General features: G+C 34.9%; 2 protein-coding genes and 1 pseudogene across 2 annotated transcripts; 1 reads left to right on the forward strand and 2 right to left on the reverse strand.

Annotated features, from left to right (window-relative positions):
- Window positions 1–2,037: 2,037 nt before the first annotated feature.
- On the forward strand, window positions 2,038–3,200 carry LOC127088339 (uncharacterized). Its single transcript, XM_051029293.1, has 4 exons — window positions 2,038–2,099; window positions 2,211–2,382; window positions 2,446–2,718; window positions 2,808–3,200. The coding sequence occupies exons 1-4, from the start codon at window positions 2,038–2,040 to the stop codon at window positions 3,198–3,200; spliced, it is 900 nt and encodes a 299-aa protein (XP_050885250.1).
- Window positions 3,201–8,183: 4,983 nt separating this feature from the next.
- LOC127088355 (GDSL esterase/lipase At5g45910-like) lies at window positions 8,184–9,806 on the reverse strand (annotated as a pseudogene).
- A 2,310-nt stretch (window positions 9,807–12,116) lies between these two features.
- LOC127115377 (GDSL esterase/lipase At5g45910-like) lies at window positions 12,117–13,747 on the reverse strand. Its single transcript, XM_051046942.1, has 5 exons — window positions 13,501–13,747; window positions 13,114–13,332; window positions 12,874–13,016; window positions 12,506–12,783; window positions 12,117–12,369 (listed from the first exon to the last, which is right to left on the reverse strand). Exons 1-5 carry the CDS (start codon window positions 13,745–13,747, stop codon window positions 12,117–12,119), a joined length of 1,140 nt encoding a protein of 379 aa, XP_050902899.1.
- Between the last annotated feature and the right edge of the window lie 10,432 nt (window positions 13,748–24,179).

Below are 24,179 nucleotides of genomic sequence, written 5' to 3' on the forward strand. Positions count from 1 at the left end.
ATTAATATTAGGTAGTAATAAAAATATCCCAATTGATATTTTATCTTCCAGTACCAATTGACCAATTATTAATGTTACCAAAAATATCCTCTCTTGTACTTATTAATATTGGTCTATCTCTTTTATTAATAATTAATATCTTCAGAGTTCACTCGTTACTCTATTGGTCCCAATTGACAACATTTAGAGCACATAGGAGCTACAATTGTTACAACTAACAAAAGATAGGGTACACAAGAACTCAATTGATCTAAACTGAAAACTAATTGAGCATTTAAGGGAATATGGGATATTACATACATATTGAATCTAGTGAATTAACCTAGTGATCATCTTAGGCCATATGTTAGACTTATAAATTAGATAACTTTAGGAAGCGACATTTGTTCGTACGATGCTTATGTGAAGGTCGTAAATGAATGGTTGCTATAGTTGAGAGTGAGACGCTTTGTATGGAACATGCAATGTTATTGCTTGTATATTGGTGAATGAAGTCACAAGTGATTGATGAATATAGTTATGCTTTATGGAACCGATCACGTATTCCTAATGTTTTTCCCTTGGTGGTGTGCATCCCTAATTGATATGTTTAGATGAGTAAGCAATAGGATGTGACACCAATGATTCGTGCCTCAATTGGGTTTGAGCCCCAACCATGGCGGACATGGGGGATAGGTGGACACCAATGTGCGTTAGAGGCCCAGACAGTGAAAGATACCCTAAGTGGGTTAGAGTCTCATACGGGTGACGGTCACTTGGATTGAGTGTGGAACTCATAAAGGACCCGATATCCACCGCGGAAGTCGAATCATACGAGAATGAGTGAACTAGGCTTGTCCTAGACGTAGGTACACTCAGGGATTGATGTTTCGTGAATCTAAATAGTGATCTATTTTGAATTGTGAGAACTCATGAGCATGTTGCCATACATTGCGAGATTTTCCCCATCACTTAAGTCTTCTTTCCCTTGTTGACTTAAGTTGGATATTGATTAGAAAACCCTGTAGAGCCGAGTGGACCCATAAGATAGGGAACCCACTAGGATTATTATCTCACCCTAAGTTGTTGATTATTTTTCATGTAGTTCCGATCAGGAGAAGGGTAAGGACAAGGTAGAGTGATGTCTTCCTTACCTGATGTTTTGGATGGCTTCTCTGCTGTGTAGATATTTTTGAGATCATTCTATAATGATCTAGCTCCTAGTTTTATTTTGGGAACCTTTGTGTATATTTTGCGCCTTGTAGCGTTTTCTTTTGGGCATGTAATATGTACACTATTGCTACTAGGCGCTTATGTATTTCAGTACCTGTATTATACTATGTATAATATGCATTCTAGACATATATTATATGTGGGTGTTACAATTGGTATCAGAGCAGGTCATATCTTCGACCTAGCCATGAAATATTATAAGTATTCCTTTCTACCTCATATGTGGGTTGTCATCATTGTCCTTGATGTTATATTCATAGTATTGAGCCTGATCAACCTAATTCTATTTGTATGACATTCAGGATCATGGATGACAGACGCAGAGGTCGTCGTAGACCCAGAACTCAGAATTCAGATTCCGAACCGCCAAGTGGTAGTGAAGGTTTCCAATGGCCTCAGTTTGTGCAACAGATGCAGCAACCACTGAACCAATTCATGCATCAGATGATGCAACAGTTGAATGATGGTCTTCATCCTCAAAGGGTTTCACAAGAAGCTGCAGGTTGTAGTTTTCGAGACTTCTTTCGCATGAATCCCCCTGAGTTCCATGGTGGATTAAATCCTGTGAAGGCTCATGACTGGGTTACCAGCATGGAGAGGATTTTTCAGATAGTGCATTGTAGTGAATAGAATAAAGTTGTGTTTACTTCTCACATGATCAAGGGTCTTACTGTGAGGTGGTGGGAGAGTGCTTTGACTCTTAGGACCAATCAAGGAGTACCTAGGGATTGGGAGCATTTTAAGACTACATTTCTAGATAAGTATTTTCCTAGCTCTTTGAGGACTCGAAAATAATTTGAGTTTCAGCAGCTTAGGCAGGGTACTATGTCAGTGACTATGTATGCTGAAATGTTTGAAGATATGGATGCTTATTCTCGACAGGTCGAGTACGCACCAGATGATAAGTGAAAGATCGATCAATTCCTTTTTGGTTTAAGAGGTGAAATTTCTCATTGTGTTTCTAAAAGAGAATTCACTACTTATTTTGAATTGCTAAGGCAATGCTATGTGGCTAAGAACAGTTTGAAGAAAGTTCAAGAAGAAATGGATCAATTTAGGATAGGACGGAAGGACCAGGGAATGCCGGGTAACCAGTTTAGGCCTAGACCTAAATCTTTCAAAGGAAAACAAGTGCATCATGCAAGACCTAACCATCCTCCGCAATGTCAAGTATGTAAGAAGTCTCATTTTGGAAGATGTGCCAGAAGTGGAATTAAGTGTTTTACTTGTTAGAGGGAGGGATACATGGCTAGGGATTATCCTCAAAATTGGAATAAGATGCAAGGAAGGAACACTGGTCGAGTTTATACTTTGGATGCAAGGAAGGCTAAGAGCAACAATGCTTTGATTACTGGTACGTGTCTCATCAATGATCACCCTTGTTTGGTATTGTTTGATTATGGGGAAACACATTCTTTTGTATCAATTCAGTGTATGAAGTGTCTTGGCTTGAAAGCAATTCCTTTGCCTCCTCCTATGGTGGTTACTATCGCCATCGATGATGTGGTTGAGACACCATTAATTTGTGAAAATTGTTCGCTCTGGTGAATGGTAGAATTTTCCAGATTGATCTTATTTGTTTACCACTTAAGAAGGTTAATGTGGTTTTGGGGATGGATTGGCTTTCCGCCAATTCAGTGTTTATTGGATGTAAAGAGAAGTTAATCATCATTCCATCTAGTGAAGCTACTCCAAAGTATGTATTAACTACTATCTTGGAAGGTACGGTTGGCATGGTTATTTTCTTATTTGAGAAGAAAAAGGCAGTTCTCTTGGTTCTCACCGAGGAACCTAGCGACAATCTAAATGTTACACAAATTCCTATAGTTTGTGAATTTCCAGAAGTTTTCCCTGAGGATGTCACTTCTCTTCCTCCTGAAAGGGAAGTTGAATTCTCTATTGGAAGAGTTGTTAACCAAGCACTTCATCCGACCAAGTGTCTCACCATGGGGAGCTCAAGTGTTATTAGTGAAGAAGAAGGATGGTAGTATGCAATTGTGTATCGATTATCGCCAGTTGAATAAAGTCACCATTAAGAACAAGTACCCCCTTCCAAGGATAGACAATTTGTTAGATCAGTTGAAAGGAGCTTGTGTGTTCTCGAAGATTGATTTATGATTGGGCTATCATCAAATCAGAGTTAAGAATTCCGATGTACCAAAGACCACGTTTAGAACCCGATATGGCCATTATAAGTTTCTTGTAATGCCTTTTGGTGTGACGAATGCCCTTGCTGTTTTCATGAACTATGTGAATCAAATATTTCAACCTTACTTGGACCAGTTCGTGGTGATCTTCATTAATGACATTCTTATTTATTCTTGTATTCCACAAGACCACGAAGAACATCTAAGGACTGTTCTATCAGTACTGCAAGAGAAGCGACTTTTTTCCAAGTTAAGTAAGTGTGAATTTTGGATGGATGAAATGAAGTTCCTTGGTCATGTTATATCACAAGGAAGAGTATCAGTAGATCCATCTAAAGGCGAAGCAATTATTAATTAGGAAAGTCCGAAGAATGCTTCCGAAGTCAAAAGTTTTTTAGGTTTGGCAGGCTACTATCAAAGATTTATTAAAGGGTTTTCTCAGTTAGCTTTACCAATGACTAAACTTACTCGAAAGGAAATTTCTTTTGAATGTGATTCGAAGTGCGAGCAAAGTTTCATGAGTTTGAAGGAAAAACTAACAACTGCTCATGTTTTAATCATCCCTGATCCTAGTAAGTCTTATGAAGTATTTCGTGATGCCTCTAAGAAGGGATTAGGAGGGGTGTTAATGCAGAGTGGTCATGTTGTAGCATATGCCTATCGTCAGTTGAAGACTCATGAAGAGAACTATCCAACTCATGATCTTGAATTAGCTGTTGTTGTTTTTACATTGAAGGTGTGGTGACATTACTTGTATGGAGTATGTTTTGAGATGTTTAGTGACCATAAGAGTTTGAAATACTTATTTGACCAGAAAGAGTTGAACATGAGACAGAGGAGATGGATGGAGTATTTGAAGGACTATGATTTTGAGCTTAAGTATTACGCAAGGAAAGAGAGTAAGGTTGCAGATGCCTTAAGTCATAAACAGATGCATAAAGCCGAATTATTGATGTTAGAATACGCATTGTTGGAAAAGTTCTGAGATCTTAACCTTCAGTTTGATTGGACGTAAGATGGTGTGATAATGGGAAATTTGAATGTTACTTCTAACCTAAAGGAAGAAATCCAGCAAGGACAAGTGATAGATGAGAAGTTACAAGAGATGTCGACTCAACTAGGCTTCGTTCAATCACTAGATGGAGTTGTTCTTTTTAGTCAAAGGATTTGTGTCTTGAATGATGTCGAACTGAAAATAAAAGTTTTAGAGGAAGCCCACGAGGGCGCATTTACCATACATCCCGGTTCCTCGAAGATGTATCAGAACTTAAAGAAAGACTACTGGTGGCCTGGAATGAAAAAGGATATCACAGAGCATGTGTCGGAATGCATCGTGTGCCAGCAAGTAAGGATTGAACATCAAAAGTCAGGTGGTTTATTGCGACCTTTAGAGATTCCAGTTTGGAAATGGGAAAGTATTTCAATGGATTTTGCAGTAGGGTTACCTCGTACCCAAGGTGGTTATGATTCAATTTGGGTGATTATGGATCGGTTAACTAAGTCCGCGAACTTCTTGGCCGTGAAAACTACTTACAAGGAAAGTCATCTTGCATGGTTGTTCATTTCAGAAATCATAAGACTGCATGGTGTTCCAACTAGTATTGTGTCTGACAGAGACCCAAAGTTTACTTCAAGATTTTGGAGGGAATTCCAACAAGCTATGGGATCGAAGTTGTGTTTGAGTACGTCTAAGAATCCTCAAGTGGATGGTCAAAATGAGAGGACGATACAGACGCTGGAGGATATGTTAAGAGCTTGTGTACTTGAAAGTGGGGGAAATTGGAAGGAGCTCTTACCATTGATTGAATTCGCATACAACAACAGTTACCATGCAAGTATCGGGATGGCTCGTTATGAAGCCTTGTATGGACGGAAATGTAGAACACCTTTGTGTTGGACGGAAGTTGGTGAAGAAAGAATCTTGGTACCGGAGATTATTCAAGAGACTACGGAAAAGATAAGGATGGTTCATGATAAGATAAAGAAAGCACAAGATCGCCAAAAGAGCTATGCCGATTACAGAAGAAGACCATTAGAATTTAATGAAGGTGATCATGTATTTCTAAAGGTGACTCCGAGATTGATACTGAAGGGACCGTTTAAGTCACGAAAGTTAAGTCCGAGATACGTAGGACCATACCAGATTATAGAGAGGATTGGTGAAGTGGCTTACAAATTAGCCTTACCACCTTCTCTCTCAGAAGTGCATGATGTTTTTCCAGTATCTCAACTTCGAAAGTTCATTCCAGATTCTCTTCAGCCTATTCTTCCAGATTCAATAGTAGTAAAAGCATGCATAACTTTCGAACCTCTACCAAGTCTTAATGCAGGACTGGAAATTAATGTATTGAGGAATAAGGAGATCCCTCTTGTTAAGGTTCAAGGGGATGAATCACATCCGGGCGATGCTACCTGGGAACTGTAGTCAGAAATGCGAGAAGTTTACCCTTATCTCTTCTAGGTAATATTTAAATTCGAGGATGAATTTTTATTTAAGGGGGGAGGATGTAATACCCCGTATTTCCTTAAATACTCAATTCCTATTAATTTAGATTAATTGAGTTCCAATGTGATCTAAAAGTTATCAATTGAGATAAATAGAGTAAATAGTGAATTCAGATTGACTTAATTAATATTAATTGGGACATTTTGGAAACACTAATAATGGGTCAATTGCTCTGGTAGAGTAATTATCTAAGTTTGGTATCACTCAAGACATTCTTTCTATTACTCCTACCCACTTTCTATCCACACAAATATTTCATGGCTTGTTGTCCACATGTTCTCACTTAGTGGTCTCTTACCAACCACTCTTATGCCATGCTCATTTTTCAACTTATCAGTAAAAAGGGAAGATAGAGAGAAAGAAAAAGCTTAAGGGAAGAAGAGGAAACAAGCTAGTAGAGAGAAGAAGGAGGAAGAAAAGCTTGGAATCCATCATCACCACTTCATCACCATCGCATCTCATCATCTTCTTCAACCTCCTCTTCTATTCTTAAGGTGGGTTCTAGGTAGAACTCTAGATTTAGAAGTTAGGGTTGATAAATCATGGAATTGATAGTAAGATAAATGATATTGTGATGAATTTTTCCATGAATCATGTGAATCTTTATTGATGATGCTTTTGTGTGTTCTTGTAGTATTTGGATTCTTGTGTTAAAATCATGTGGTTGTTTTCTTGAAAGTGTTGTTGATGTGTTTTCATGATTGTATCAAGAGATTGGTTGCTGGAGATAAAACAACGTTATGCAGGTTGGAAGTTGTGTTGTTATGCAGTAGAAATCATGTTTTGTGCAGGAACCGATTGATTGGTTCTTAGTAACAATCGATTGCACAAACTTTCTGTTTTGAAGAGAATGAAAATTTGGCAGGACCAATCGATTGATAGGGGGCTCCAATCGATTGCACAAACTTTCTATTTTGGAAAATGAGAGATTTTTCAGGTGCCAATCGATTGACACTGAGGATCAACCGATTGATCCTCTGCATTCTTTGAAAAACAGAAATGTGAGATGGACCAATCGATTGGGCTTCCACAACCAATCGATTGGCTCATACCAAAAACTTCAAAATTCATTTATTTAATGTTTCTAAGTGCATTTCGACAACCATTAATCACTTGTTATGTTATACTTGAATTGAATCAATGTTAAATGTGAGAATTACATATTGAATCTAGTGAGTTAACCTAGTGATCATCTTAGGCCATAAGTTAGACTTATAACTTAGATAACTTTAGGAAGCGACATTTGTTCATACGATGCTTATGTGAAGGTCATAAAAATCATTGAGAAATATATCTTAAATCTCCCTCTCAGATATCTTTGATCACATGTTCCTTGTAATACAACAATACATATGTGTCATATGGGCCTCCTAGATATATCTCTTCCCTAGTATCCTTCACTATAGGCGCATACACCTTAGGAAGCCCCAGTTTGGGTTACTTTCCTTAGCCTCTTGCACCTCAGACTCTTGAGGTTATGTTTATGGCTCAGATGATCTAACTTCATTAAGCCTCTTGCATTAAATCATATATTCAAACAAATATGTACTAACCTATTATGAAATATGAAAGTGATGGATACTTTAGTAATGTTCAGTATCAACTGATTCAGTTTTGAATTTGATGTGTTTCAGAGACTAGAATTGCTAACAAAACAAGATTCTTACTCTAAAATTCAAAGGACATTTTTATTATGTCAGAGGTTTCATGGTGAAAACAGAAAAACTCAATAAGATATACATATAATCAATGTTGATTTTCTATAACATATTTCGTTGAGGTTAGAAATTCTAACATGAAAAAATAAAATTGGTTCAAATATGTCATTTAAATTATTATTATGAAATGATCTAATTTATAATATAAATAAAACAGGAAACAATGCAATAGTTATAGAAGTTATTAATAGTTCATTTTGAACTATTTTTTAGGTATATTTTAGAATCACGAACGAGAGAAGCCCTTTTCTTTTTTATGATTAGTGCTAAATAAAAGATATATATATATATATATATATATATATATATATATATATATATATATATATATATATATATATATATATATTTAAAGTTTTATACTATCTGTATATCAAAATTATTCATAAATATAATTTTAAAGATAATTCAATATATAATTATTTAGTATTTATAATTGGCTGATTGAATAAAAACAATTTATACCAATAGCATTTATAAATTAAATTTTAAATAGAATGACATTAATGTTTATTGAATATATAACTAATCCCGTCGAGAGCTACATAATTGTGATATACATATTTCTTAATTCGCCTTACTAAACTATCTTGAATGCTTTCAGACTATTTGAAAAGGAGCTGGTTTAAGTGAGGGATAAGCAAAAGGTCATTCAACTAATCCTTTTGCTAATAGTTTATATGCTACTTCTGTAATGAACTCCATCCCAATTTATATTTTTAGAAGGGTCAGAGCAAACAGTTGTATTAGGACTTCCACACCCCATTCATGGATCAAAATTATGTGGCCCACCGCCTCCAAAACATGCCTTGAAAGTCTCATCCTTATCAAAACCTACATAAAAACTTGTACTTGATTTAAATATTGTACATGTATATATAAATAAAATTTGCAGAAAAACAATTATTAATATATAAATGAACAACTTAATTAACAATCATTATTGCTACCTGTATAATAAGTTAAATATTAAAAAAAATATCCACCGTATTTTTGCGGTTCTTCATACAAACGTTTGGCATTATTATAATAGTCAAAGTATATTATCTTGACATCAGGGTAAGTCTCTCTTAATATAGTTATAGAATAGACTAGATTGTCATTAAAATATTGTATGACAGTATTAAATGCCTTAAAGCATCCAAATTCATCGTAGTTTTTTGTATTATTAGTATTCACCACTGCCAAAAGGGAGGCACTACACCCCACTGGAAAGTTCCTTGGAATAACTATCTCTATAGCTCCCTCTTTGATTAATGACTATCACATGGAAAGAAAAAAAATAGTTACTACATTATTATAACTTATATTGAAGTAGTTATTAAAATACATAAATTTTATATAACTTACTATGGTTGTTTCTGTAATTTTATTAACCACTAAGGGAATAAGATTTCTGAAGTTTGAAAATTTTGGTGTAATATGAGAGAAAATATCATTTCCACCAATTTCTCCGACTAAAAATAATGATTTCTTAAAGTAGTTACGACAATCTGTATCATAAAAATAACAAATATTGTTAACTCTTTGATTAAAAAAAATATTTTGAAAATTACATTAAATGTATATGCAAAAGAAGATGTGACAATACCTTTTTTGTTTTTACATAGTGAAGGCTTGAGTCTTAAACATCTTAAGTTGAACACTCAATGAGTTATTAGTTCCAGGTAGAGCAACCATACTTTTATTGAAATAATTAAAATCAAGTGCAGTGGCACCAGCAAATGCAAAGTTCACTCCTTTCGTGATATCTTGGCTTTCAATGAGATTTTTATAGGCTGGCAAAAATGATAATCCATATGCTTGAGCTACAAAATAAAGTGAGTATCAGGGAATATATCTAATAAAATACTAATAACACAATATAAAGGAATATATCTTAATTCTCTTTAGCCTCACTTTTATATTCAGAAATATACTTTTACCCTCCAAGGTTAAAAGTATATACAAATAAAACTAAAAAATAATAAATTTACCTATGAAATCTATAATCAAGCGTCCATTTGACAAACGTCCTGAGGGATGTTTAAAATACGTTGATCCATAAGGACTATTGATAGGTATAGGTGGGTGAAGAGTTGCTTCATTTCCTGTGTCGCTTATTGAATCACCAAAATTAAATATAGCTTCATAGGGAAGAGGATTGACATTTGAAAGTACATTTCTGAATATAAAAGTGAGGCTAAAGAGAATTAAGAACTTCATGTTATTATTATAAGTCATGAGTTTATCAATGTTGATATATGTGATGATGGTAGATTGAATTTATATATATTATCTCACAAGCCACTTATCTTGTCATGCATCTTTTGATCTTACACATTAACTAATATTTTCCAACACATAAACAACTTTAAATACATATTTGTTATTTTTACCATATTTTTTCACCTTTGCTTTTGTTGTTATATAACTATAAATACACTCACATAGCATCCTATAAAAAGAACGATATTTTAAATAAAATGTTATATCCATGGTTTTGTATAGAATAGTCGATGACACCTTTATTCCCCAACAAACCATGTTGGATTTTTATTATTTTGTTATGACATAAAATTTGTGGCTCAATTGGGTTTGAGCTGTAACCATGGAGAACATGGGGGAAAGGTGGACACCTAAGGGTGTTAGAGTCCCATACGGTGAAAGATACTTAAAGTGCGATAGAGTCCCATACGAGTGACGGTCACTTGAACTGAGGATTAAGCCTCATAGAGGACCCGATATCCACCACGAAAGTCGAATCATATGAGCATGTGTGAACTGATCCTGGCTTAGACGTAGGTCCGTTCGGGGATTGATGTTTCCTGAATCCAAATAGTGATTTATTGAGTTATGAAAACTCAAGTGACATGTTTCCACACACTGTGAGTATCCCTCAGTTGCTTAAGTCATAGTTACATTGTATGAGTGATACACAAGTAACAGAAGGTGAATACTTGAGTTAGAAATCAGGAAGTAACCCTGTCGAGCCGAGTGGACCCATAGGATAGGGGAACTCACTAATATTATTATCTCACCCCATAAATGTTGTTATTTTTCAGGTGTTTTTGTAGGTACGATTAAGAGGATCGTTTTGATGATGTTTCGACGTTGTTGTGATGATGTGATCTTCCGCTGTGGATTTTGTATAATGGTAGATATTGTACATAGCTCTTAGATTTTAATTTAGGAACTTTCCATGTCTTGTACCATAGGTTGTATCTTTTATTTTGGTCAAGTATGTAAATGATGCCTCTCGACTCTTGTGTTGTATCAGTACCAAATAATAACACTTGTATGATATTATTCTAGATATATATTACACGGGTTGTTACATAATCAATCCTCTTAGGGATTATTCATAGTGATGGCCTTCTTCCTATTGTTTATACATTTTAAGGGGTCATTACTGGTCTAGAAGAATAATTAAATAAATTAGAGAGACAACATAAAATAGGAATAAAACAATAATTGAATATAAAAATCATTGAGAAATATATCATACATCTCCCTCTCAAGTATCTTTGATCACATGTTCCTTGTTATACAACAATACATATATGTCATATGGGCCTCCTGGATATATCTCTTCCCAAGTATCCTTCCCTATAGGCGCATACACCTTAGGAAGCCCCAGTTTGGGTTACTTTCCTTAGCCTCTTACACCTCAGACTTTTGAGGTTATGTTTATGGCTCAGATGATCTAACTTCTTAAGCCTCTTGCATTAAATCATATATTCTAACATATATGTACTAACCTATTATGAAATATGGAAGTGATGGATGCTTTGAGTAATGTTCAGTATCAATTGATATAATTTTGAATTTGATGTGTTTCACAGATTAGAATTGCTAACAAAACAAGATTCATACTCTAAAATTCAAAGGACATTTTTATTATGTCAGATGTTTCATGGTGAAAACAAAAAAACTCAATATAATATACATATAATCAATGTCGATTTTCTATAACATATTTCGTTGAGGTTAGAAACTCTAAGTTGAAAAAATAAAATTGGTTCAAATATGTCATTTAAATTATTAGTATGAAATGATCTAATTTATAATATAAATAAAACAGGAAACAATGCAATATTTATAGAATTTATTAATAGTTCATTTTGAACTATTTTTTAGGTATATTTTAGAATCACGAACGAGAGAAGCTCTTTTCTTTTTATGATTAGTGCTAAATAATATATATATATATATATATATATATATATATATATATATATATATATATATATATATATATATATATATATATATATATATATATATATATACTAATAATAAAAAAAGTTTTATACTATTTGTATATCAAAATTATTCATAAATATAAGTTTAAAGATAATTCAATATACAATTATTTAGTATTTATAATTGGCTGATTGTATAAAAACAATTTATACCAATAGCATTTATGAGTTAAATTTTAAAAAGAATGACATTAATGTTTATAGAATATATAACTAATCCCGTCGAGAGCTACATAAATTGTGATATACATATTTCTTAATTCTCCTGACGAAACTATCTTGAATGCTTTTAGGCTATTTGAAAAGGAGCTGGTTTAAGTGAGGGATATGCAAAAGGTCCTTCAACTAATCCTTTTGCTAATAGTTTATATGCTACTTCTGTAAAATGAACTCCATCCCAGTTTATATTTTTAGAAGGGTCAGAGCAAACAGTTGTATTAGGACTTCCACACCCCATTCTTGGATCAAAATTATGTGGCCCACCGCCTCCACAACATGCCTTGAATGTCTCATCCTTATCAAAACCTACATAAAAACATGTACTTTATTTAAATATTGTACATGTATATATAAATAAAATTTGCAGAAAAACAATTATTAATATATAAATGAACAACTTAATTAACAATCATTATTGCTATATGTATAATAAGTTAAATATTAAAAAAAAAAAACTACCCAACGTATTTTTGTGGTTCTTCATACAAACGTTTGGCATTATTATAATAGTCAAAGTATATTATCTTGACATCAGGGTAAGTCTCTCTTAATGTAGTTATAGAATAGATTAGATTGTCATTAAAATATTGTATAACAATATTAAATGCCTTAAAGCTTCCAAATTCATCGTAGTTTTTTGTATTATTAGTATTCACCACTGCCAAAAGGGAGGCACTACACCCCACTGGAAAGTTCCCTGGAATAACTATCTCTACAGCTCCCTCTTTGATTAATGACTATCACATGGAAAGAAAAAAAATAGTTACTACATTATTATAACTTATATTGAAGTAGTTATTAAAATACATAAATTTTATATAACTTACTATGGTTGTTCCTGTAATTTTATTAACCACTAAGGGAATAAGATTTCTGAAGTTTGAAAATTTTGGTGTAATATGAGAGAAAATATCATTTCCACCAATTTCTCCGACTAAAAATAATGATTTCTTAAAGTAGTTACGACAATCTGTATCGTAAAAATAACAAATATTGTTAACTCTTTGATTAAAAAAATATTTTGAAAATTACATTAAATGTATATGCAAAAGAAGATGTGACAATACCTTTTTTGTTTTTACATAGTGAAGGCTTGAGTCTCTTAAACATCTTAAGTTGAACACTCAATGAGTTATTAGTTCCAGGTAGAGCAACCATACTTTTATTGAAATAATTAAAATCAAGTGCAGTGGCACCAACAAATGCAAAGTTCACTCCTTTCGTGATATCTTGGCCTTCAATGAGATTTTTATAGGCTGGAAAAAATGGCAATCCATATGCTTGAGCTACAAAATAAAGTGAGTATCAGGGAATATATCTAATAAAATACTAATAACACAATATAAAGGAATATATCTTTATTCTCTTAAGTCTCACTTTTATATTCAGAAATATACTTTTACCCTCCAAGGTTAAAAGTATATACAAATAAAACTAAAAAATAATAAATTTACCTATGAAATCTATAATCAAGCGTCCATTTGACAAACGTCCTGAGGGATGTTTAAAATACGTTGATCCATAAGGACTATTGATAGGCATAGGTGGGTGAAGAGTTGCTTCATTTCCTGTGTCGCTTATTGAATCACCAAAATTAAATATAGCTTCATAGGGAAGAGGATTGACATTTGAAAGTACATTTCTGAATATAAAAGTGAGGCTAAAGAGAATTAAGAACTTCATGCTATTATTATAAGTCATGAGTTTATCAATGTTGATATATGTGATGATGGTAGATTGAATTTATATATATTATCTCACAAGCCACTTATCTTGTCATGCATCTTTTGATCTTACACATTAACTAATATTTTCCAACACATAAACAACTTTAAATACATATTTGTTATTTTTACCATATTTTTTCACCTTTGCTTTTGTTGTTATATAACTATAAATACACTCACATAGCACCCTATAAAAAGAACGATACATTAAATAAAATGTTGTATCGATGGTTTTGTATAGAATAGTCGATGACACCTTTATTCCCCAACAAACCATGTTGGATATTTATTATTTTGTTATGACATAAAACTTGTGCCTCAATTGGGTTTGAGCCGAAACCATGGCGAACATGTAGGAAAGGTGGACACCTAAGTGTGTTAGAGTCCCATATGGTGAAAGATACTTAAAGTGGGTTACAGTCCCATACGAGTGACGCTCACTTGAACTGAGGATTAAGCCTCCAAGAGGACCTAATATCCACCACGACAGTCGAATCATACGAGCATGTGTGAACTGATCCTGGCTTAGACGTAGGTCCGTTCGGGGATTGATGTTTCCTTAATCCAAATAGTGATTTATTGAGTTATGAAAACTCAAGTGACATGTTTCCACACACTGTGAGTATCCCTCAGTTGCTTAAGTCATAGTTACATTGTATGAGTGATACACAAGTAACAGAAGGTGAATACTTGAGTTAGAAATCAGGTAGTAACCTTGTCGAGCCGAGTGGACCCATAGGATAGGGGAACTCACTGATATTATTATCTCACCCCATAAATGTTGTTATTTTTCTGGTGTTTTTGTAGGTAAGATTAAGAGGGTCGTTTTGATGATGTTTCGAGGTTGTTGTGATGATGTGATCTTCCGCTGTGGATTTTGTATAATGGTAGATATTGTACATAGATCTTAAATTTTTATTTAGGAACTTTCCATGTCTTGTACCATAGGTTGTATCTTTTATTTTGGTCAAGTATGTAAATGATGCCTCTCGACTCTTGTGTTGTATCAGTACCAAATAATAACACTTGTATGATATTATTCTAGATATATATTACACGGGTTGTTACATAATCAATCCTCTTAGGGATTATTCATAGAGATGGCCTTCTTCCTATTGTTTATACATTTTAAGGGGTCATTACTGGTCTAGAAGAATAATTAAATAAATTAGAGAGACAACATAAAATAGGAATAAAACAATAATTGAATATAAAAATCATTGAGAAATATATCATACATCTCCCTCTCAAGTATCTTTGATCACATGTTCCTTGTAATACAACAATACATATATGTCATATGGGCCTCCTGGATATATCTCTTCCCAAGTATCCTTCCCTATAGGCGCATACACCTTAGGAAGCCCCAGTTTGGGTTACTTTCCTTAGCCTCTTACACCTCAGACTCTTGAGGTTATGTTTATGGCTCAGATGATCTAACTTCTTAAGCCTCTTGCATTAAATCATATATTCAAACATATATGTACTAACCTATTATGAAATATGGAAGTGATGGATGCTTTGAGTAATGTTCAGTATCAATTGATTCAATTTTGAATTTGATGTGTTTCACATACTAGAATTGCTAACAAAACAAGATTCATACTCTAAAATTCAAAGGACATTTTTATTATGTCAGATGTTTCATGGTGAAAACAGAAAAACTCAATATAATATACATATAATCAATGTCAATTTTCTATAACATATTTCGTTGAGGTTAGAAATTCTAACATAAAAAAATAAAATTGGTTCAAATATGTCATTTAAAATTATTATTACGAAATGATCTAATTTATAATATAAATAAAACAGGAAACAATGCAATATTTATAGAATTTATTAATAGTTCATTTTGAACTGTTTTTTAGGTATATTTTAGAATCACGAACGAGAGAAGCCGTTTTCTTTTTATGATTAGTGCTAAATAAAAGATATATATATATATATATATATATATATATATATATATATATATATATATATATATATATATATTGATAATAAAAAAAGTTTTATACTATTTGTATATCAAAATTATTCATAAATATAACTTTAAAGATAATTCAATAGACAATTATTTAGTATTTATAACTGGCTGATTGTATAAAAACAATTTGAAATTCTGGTGTAGTCATAGTTTAGATGTTCTACTCCAAGTAATGACATCTGGTCTAACATTGTTACTAATACAGCAAGACTGTTATACAAATTAAAACCTAGTACTGATATGCACACATTCACAGATGTCACGACATCTGCTAATATATCACCATAGAATGGAAGAACACCCAGTTTTGTCCATCTGGTACAAAGACACAGCAGAGATCAAACATAGCACTTACTTCTGTTGAGCCTGCACAGTTATCAGCATGATGTCTCAACATTGATTTGAACATCACCTGTTACAGCATTACAGGTTTACCTTATTTTATAACAGACAGAATTATAACGAACAGAAGGTAAAAACACAGGTAATTGCTAACCCAGTTCGGTGCAACATCACCTACATCTGGGGGCATACCAAGCCAGGAAGAAGATCCACTATCAGCAGTATTAATTCAGAGTTAAACTCCCACGTTTACAACTCTTCACTTAATCCCTACTCATTGCATTCTATACCTAGGAACTCCTAGATAGAAACCTTCAGTTTCCATTCCTATCACTACAATTCCAATGTAATGCTAAACAACTTGAACTTGCTTCACAGCTTCGTTCAAGAACATAATCACTCTTGCCTACAGGCTTTGAGTTACAAATACTCTCAGCTTTGAACACTGAGAAACACATGGTAACCTTCCCACAGATTGGGAGGTTTACCTCACACACACCCCTAAATTTTCATTCTAAGAGGCTTACAAAGACTAGGTTACAATATGCTATTTATAACCTAATCACCCAACTGGATTTGGGCCTTCAGAAATCGCAGTAAACTTGTTCTTTGCTGTTACAAAATCAGCAGAAAGTTTCTGCTACAATCAAGGTCTTCAATCTCTTAGTTCCTAAAATATCTCCATATTTAGTTCCTAAAATATCTCAAGGCCTCCACAAATAATGCCACATAGGATTCTAACTAATTTCCACATATTAGTGTGCTAACAAATAGGCTATTTGTTAGGTTCCTTAATTGTAGCTTGGTTGTTGGTCTCCTGGATTTTAGCCTGAGATAAATGCTGAAACAGAAAAACTAAACAACCTACAATATAGCATATGCTGTCAGGAATGAATGTCACAACATTCAGCTTGACATCAAGGTCCATATGCTAAGTCTGTTTTTCCTGAAAACAGACTGTACAAATTTGCTGAACTGTACAGGACCAATCTGTCCATTCTACAGTAACAACTTACATTAATAAATGTCAAAGCATCCAATTTGACATTTACACATTTAGCCTTAAGTCAGTTCTGTTATCCTCTTGAAGAACAGACTGATAAACATACTGAAGTGTAGCAGAACACCACTCTGTCTATTGTTCAGTATATGCTGTCAATGATGAATGTCATAACATCCAGTTTGACATTCAGACAGTAGGCCTTATGCCAGATCTGGTATTTCCTTGATCACCAGACTGAAAATAAATAATGAGTTCTAACAGAACACCAACTGTTATATTCCTCAGTATCTTCTGACAGGGATGAATGTCATAACATCCAGTTTGACATTCAATGAATCCTGTATTAGTTAATCCTGCAGTAAACTACTCAAGTGTGTCATGACATCAGTCAAGACATCAGAGTACAACTAGATATTCTAACCTACAATGCAGTCACACAAACACCTTCACAGCATGTCATGACATCAGTCAAGGCATTAGAATCCAGCTAGTGTTTTACCATACAATGCAGCCAATCAAACATCTACAAACTCCCCCTTTGGCAAATTTTTGGCTAAAACACTTTGGCTTCACAACAGAGTCCATAGCAGCGGAAAACACACATCTAGCAGGAAATTAACCTAGCTAATACACTCAGAGTAACATCACACTCACACAGATGGAAGTTAAATAAAAACTTCACATAACAGCACACATACAGAAGTTAAATAAAAACTTCTAATTGCAGCACACATACACATACTCACACTCATAGAAGTGGAACCTCAGCTGCAGCACTACCTCTGGCTTGGAGGATCTTCAATATCTGTTTAGCAAAACACTCTGTTGTCCTGGGGCATCACAGGTCTGGGGCATCACAGGTGTTACTCCCCCTTTTTGTCAAAAATGTTGCCAAAGCAACACTTTAAATTACAGACCAACATAAACAAAATTACACACAAGTGACAGATACACAATCTTGATTTTACTTCACAGTTTCAATCAAGAATACCCCCTCTTGATCTTGCTTTACAGCTTTGAGCAAGACACTACCCACTTGATCTTGCTTCACAACTTTGATCAAGTAGTCACACACTGTCTTCACAACAGGTATATCAGGTGTCATACACTATGCCAAATAAGGGAAAAGAGGGCGCTTTTTTTGGCCTATAACAGCGCTTTAAAGCGCCCTCTAATCTGGCGCTGGCATAGGTAAAGACAGAGCTTTTTTTCCTGGTGAATGCGCTCTATAAAGTGGCTCTTTAAGCCCTTTAAGGGCCACTTTAGAGAGCGCTTTAAAAAGTGCCCTCTAAAGTGGAAACTTTTAAGGGTTTAGAGGGCGCTTTTACTGGAAAGCGCCCTCTAAAGTGGAAACCTTTAAGGGTTTAGAGGGCGCTTTTACTGGAAAGCGCCCTCTAAAGTGGAAATTTAAAGGGTTTAGAGGGCGCTTATTTTGGAAAGCGCCCTCTAAAGTGGGTGGTTATTTAACATTTACATGCATCACATGTCTCTGTGACCATATTCTCATTTCAGGTTATGTTGCAGCCACAAGAGGTAACCAGAAGAAAATGGCATACAGCTGCTTGTTATAATTCACAAGAGCAACTAAAGGTTCTTTTTATGCTTTTATAATATTAAAATACAAATACTGATATATGCTTATTGTTTATATGATCCTCTTGCTATTTGAAATGTCATGAACCGAAACCACTGCTACTCTAATTGAAATGTATAATAACCACTCTCTTTCATTTATTTGTTTACAATCAATCAATTACAACAAAAATGCAAGTATGCTGCTAGATTAGAAAATCACACTGTTTTGGTATTTTTCATATTTAACAAGACCAAAGAGCACAAAAATGAATTGAGTTGATTCAGAAAAAAAAATATGAATGTGAATACATGAGTGAACACTAGCTGAAGTGCTACTCGAAAGGAAACTTCATCTGAAAAACTGTTGTATTTCTTCAAGAGTTTTTCCCTTTGTCTCGGGGACCCAAATGGCAACAAATCCTGCTGTGAAAACACACACTGCAGTATATATTATGAAGGTTCCTGATAAAAACATAGGAAGCTTCTGGTTAGAAACAATAGATATTTATAGAAAATTAACATAGGCAATGCACACAAACCTCCCGAACTCCAATCCAAGAGCAAATTTGTTGTTAATGTAACCAACCAGGAAAAGAACCAATTGGCAAGTGTTGCAAAACTTCCAGCTAGGCCTTTGATGTTAATCGGAAGAATCTATTATGTAAAATATATTCAACACATCAACTATCACATTATTACAATAAAGGTTTGTTCATATAGGGTTGTCATGCATATTATTATTGAAGAAAATTGTACCTCAGACATTATAATCCATGGCATTGCTCCTAATCCCAGAGAGAATGCAATAACCATGACCTGAAAGAAATTGAAAGTTTATAATAATGAAGTTAGGGAAACAAACAATAGAAACCATCATTTGTGTAATAAAGTTGTATTTACACACCACAACTCCAGCCACCGATACGAGGCTCAATGTCGCATATAAATCAGAATCTGGTGATATATATTCCTGAGAGCAAATTCAACATAAAATATATTATCCATATAAAAAACCAAAAATATAAAGAAGAATTTACTGATATATAATCCTGTGAATCTGTGTTACAAATTTCTGAACATTTATGCATGAATGCATGTGTAATATCTAGTTAATGTATTATGTATATATAAAAATAAACAAAAAAAAATGTTCAAAAAATATAACAAACAAAAAAATTATTATTACCTTCAAGTAGAATGATATTGAAACAACCAAAAGACTCAAAGCCATTGCAGATGAAGAAACCTGCAATAGGAGATTTTGATTAATCTCTTATTACCCTCCAAACAAATAGTAATGTGAATGCAAAAATTATCGAAAAAGCTCAAACTCACAATAAGTAAAAGCTGGCGACTAGATTTGTCTGCTAACCACAAAGTTAAAATCGTAGCAAGAACCTAAATGACATGTAAATATTGTTCAGATTATGGTCTGATAAATTTGGAACGTTACAAATTTAGTTTCCTTTCGGTCGAACCTGAACATCACCGACTCCAAATGTTGCTACATCACTCGAAACATGCGTCTAAATCTCGGAATAACAGGAAAATACCACAAGACTTTTGTTGGAGACAACTTGTTCTTATATCGCGAGACACCGCATTTAGGACACTCATTTAGCGAACGTCAGAAGAGAAACCAAGTAATATGAAGATTAGAAAAATACCTATGGTGTCAAAATCGAACAGCTAACAACGAATTAATAGAAGGAGGAAACGTCGTAGATCTAACAGAGGTGGAAGGAGAACGCCTTAGAAGTAGCAAAAATCGTAGCGGTGAGAACCCTAACGTGAAAAAGAACGAAAATAACAGAGAGTGAAATAACAAAACGCGCAGTATGTTATAATTTTAATGTTTACTAAAGGGGACCTTAGAGGGTGCTTGTGGAAAAAAAGCGCCCTCTAAAGGGGGCCTAAGAGGGCGCTTATGAAAGCGCTCTCTAAGGCTTTCCAAAAGCGCTTTATAAACTGGAAATGCACATGGACTTATAGAGCGCTTTTTTAAAAGTGCCCTCTAAGGGTAACCTTAGAGGGCGCTTTCTAGAAAGCGCCCTGTATTGTTGTCCCTCTATCTCCTCCTTATTTTTTCGCTTCACCTTAGAGGGCGCTTTATTACAAAAGCACCCTCTAAAATGCGCTGTCTATTCCAGTTGTTCGCTCCTTATTTTTTCGCTTCACTTTAGAGTGCACTTTTGTAATAAAGTGCCCTCTAAGGTGCGCTGTCTATTCCAGTTTTTGGCGTAGTGATACCTTGTTATCTGAGAACACATTGACCACAAGCTTGATGATTACTTGCAGCACAAAGACAAAACTCCCCCTGTCATGAACAACCAACTCTCCTCTTGAAACTTGGAGATCACACATGAACATATCCAACACCCCAAAGTTGGACCTTCACATACTTCCTGATTCAAAGAGAACCCAAACCACTTGATGAATGGAAAACATAAGACTCATCTTCATGTCTTCAAGAGCACACCCTCTGTTCAACCCTCTTGGCTGAACACATCCACACTCTGTGTCAATCTCTCTTCTAACCAGAACAGAAAACCACTTCACAAAATGTTCTAACATTCGTTTGGACATCCTTCACAACATAACAAGGAACACCATCTGATAATCTTCAGATATCACTGAGTCACCAACTTGATCCAAAAGAACCCAGACATAAATTGGGACATATACATTCTCATCCCATTACGAGAGATAATCTTCCATAGATAGCTCAGAGCTCCTACCACAAGCTCCAAGAGATGAATAGAAAACACCTCCTTTTGTCTTCAACTTACTACTTTTCTGCTCAAAAGTAATTTGTCTCAGACTTTCCTCAAGAATAATCAACTGCCATATGTGGATTATCTTGATTCTTCGAACTCACTTCTGAGATAGACCAAATGCCACTGGTTGATTACCTCCTTCATGAATCCTCATATGAGAAAGTCAAATGCCATTCTTTGACCTCTCCACGTCTATCAGACCTCTCCCAAAGATATTCTGACCTTCCAAGTGAGACTTGACCTTCAAGCTACATGTTGAACAAAACTTAGATTTTCTAAGACATGAACATGTAACATCCTTTCTATCCAGTAACTCCAAAGAACTGCAACGAGGACGACCTTTTTGAAGTATCCAATCTACAACCCTATAGACCCTTCTATCTCAAGTTGATGTGCCACTTCACCAACTAAGAATCTGATGTTGAACCAAATGTCACAACATTGTGTTTTGACATCTAGCTGTTGAATTCAGCTCCTTCTTCTGCCACTTGAAAGAACTTCCTCCCTTCATAGAACAAGAGTTCGATGTTCTCATAGACTTGATTGTGGAACCAAGTTTGAGTAAACAACCTCCATCCTGCAGGTTTGCAGTTAAGTCATCCAAGCTCACACCTTGATGAATTCCTGCTTCTTTTCCAAAGACATCAGACACTCTGATGCATGAGTCTTCAGAAGGACCAGTTAGAAACTAACCCTTCAGATATACCAAGGATTCCACTTCCTAAAGCAAGGTTGTTTCCATGATGTTAAGAGTGCTGCCACTTGTTCTTAACTTCACAGTGTGCATTAGCCAATGCACTTCCTTACTTAGATCAGAGATAAACTGATCCAAGTAACCACCATCAAGACTATGATGTCTTCTTCTTCTTGTACACACCAAGGCTGAACATGTTTCTTGCCAGGAAACCTTTTCAGAGATCATATGCTTTTGCTGCCACCAAAGAGATAGATCATAAACCAATGTACTATCCTTCTTGTGATTCTGCACAGGGTCTTGAAGAAGAGATGTTCCAACATCTTTAAGAACATCAGTTATCTTGAGCTCCAAGGATAATCAATTAAATACTTGTACTTGGCACAAGTTGACATTGATCTTAAATCCTTTCCCAATATTCCTTTCAAATACTTCCACCATAAGACTACTTTGAAAATACTCTTCTAGTGTCACATTTTCTGCTTGCAAGCACTTCAACAGTTTTGAAAATCTTCTCAGATTAAATTCACCCTTAGGAATGAGAGAGATGAATTCTTCCTTGCAAATGTGTCACACAACCACCAGAACCCATGTGACACAGGTCAACAGCCAACCAGACCCTAGGCTGACCAAATGTGAGGAGGTTAACCAAAACTCCCCCTCAAATTAACAATCATGGAAACTTCACACCAATATCCATGCATTGTACAGACATGTCTCAACATGACATACACCATCCCTACCAGTGGCACCTAACTCTATGAGTTATACCTATACATACTCCAATCACACCAATCAGACTTCAGCTGACCATAAGTACTAGTGAAACACAACAACACCAGTCCATATTAGATATGCATTGCCAGAGCATACTACCTCAACCAACCTCTGAATCTTCATATTCTCACTCCTTGAAAGAACTGCCACTTCTGATCGTGGTGTTTGAATAACAAGATTCATGGTCCCAATCCTCTTAAATGGAATAGCAGTCAGGTTACCCCATTATTGACTTCTATCATCCAGGGGACTTGTCTTCCAATACACCATAGTACTTCAGGGAATAACTATCCAACCCTGATCAGTCTACAGGAATAAGGCACACAGCAGGGATTGCACAATGTCACATCTCAACCAGCTCCACTTCTAGAGATCAAACTTCTAAAAGTGACCTTCTTGAGCATACACACAGTTGACCCTACCCTTGTCAACTTAGCTCACACAGATGTCTCCTCTTCCAGGTCAGGAGTAGGTTCCAAACAAAAGTATCTCTTTGTTTGACGCCTAAAAACATCTGCTCTTCAACCAGTAGGTGCATACTTGTTGAACAACATGTTCTAACATCACATAGAACATTAGTTCCACCTGCTTGGAACAAACCCTCCTTGAAAATCTTCAAGGTCTTCATATACACTACCCAAGAGTGTAAAAGAATCAGTGATCAGGTGATTCTTACCATCCTGAAGAGAGAACGTCATGATGGGTGGACTTGAGGAGACTCAAGTATCTTTGACATCTTCAGTAGGTTATGATGAAATCTTGAATACAGCAGCCTTTCATCCACAAGAGGAGAAACTACATCAGAGTTTGAGTTTTGCCAGGTATTATGCAGCGGAAATCATAATACAACTCAACTTATGTACACACCCTTCACCAGATCAGCCTCCAAGAACATACCAGGCTTGAATATGATTCAATACTAGCACAGCTGTTCCACACATAGGCCAATTGCCAACCTCCAGAGACAGGTACACACCATTCCAGTCATGAACAGTCCATCCACCTACTTCAAGGGACCATTCAGGGGAATCACAGAACCTTCCAACGGTTCCACCATCAGTACTAACATAACTCCTTGCAAGATACTAGAAAGTATCACCCATGGATCTCATCCAGAAACAGAACAGGATGCCTGCTCTGATACCATTTGAAATTCTGGTGTAGTCAGAGTTTAGATGTTCTACTCCAAGTAATGACATTTGATCTAACATTGTTACTAATACAGCAAGACAGTTATACAAATTAAAA

Source organism: Lathyrus oleraceus, chromosome 1, assembly GCF_024323335.1.
Source record: "Lathyrus oleraceus cultivar Zhongwan6 chromosome 1, CAAS_Psat_ZW6_1.0, whole genome shotgun sequence".
In the NCBI taxonomy this organism is placed as follows: Eukaryota; Viridiplantae; Streptophyta; class Magnoliopsida; order Fabales; family Fabaceae; genus Lathyrus; species Lathyrus oleraceus.

Coding starts and splice junctions, on each gene's coding strand:
- LOC127088339 (XM_051029293.1), top strand. CDS start 2,038: ATGTCAGTGACTATGTATGCTGAAATGTTTGAAGATATGGATGCTTAT. Junction 2,383..2,445: donor ACCATCCTCCGCAATGTCAA/GTATGTAAGAAG, acceptor TTTACTTGTTAG/AGGGAGGGATACATGGCTAG. Junction 2,719..2,807: donor CTATCGCCATCGATGATGTG/GTTGAGACACCA, acceptor CCACTTAAGAAG/GTTAATGTGGTTTTGGGGAT.
- LOC127115377 (XM_051046942.1), bottom strand. CDS start 13,747: ATGACTTATAATAATAGCATGAAGTTCTTAATTCTCTTTAGCCTCACT. Junction 13,333..13,500: donor CTTGATTATAGATTTCATAG/GTAAATTTATTA, acceptor TTTATTTTGTAG/CTCAAGCATATGGATTGCCA. Junction 12,370..12,505: donor GAACCACAAAAATACGTTGG/GTAGTTTTTTTT, acceptor ATTTAAATAAAG/TACATGTTTTTATGTAGGTT.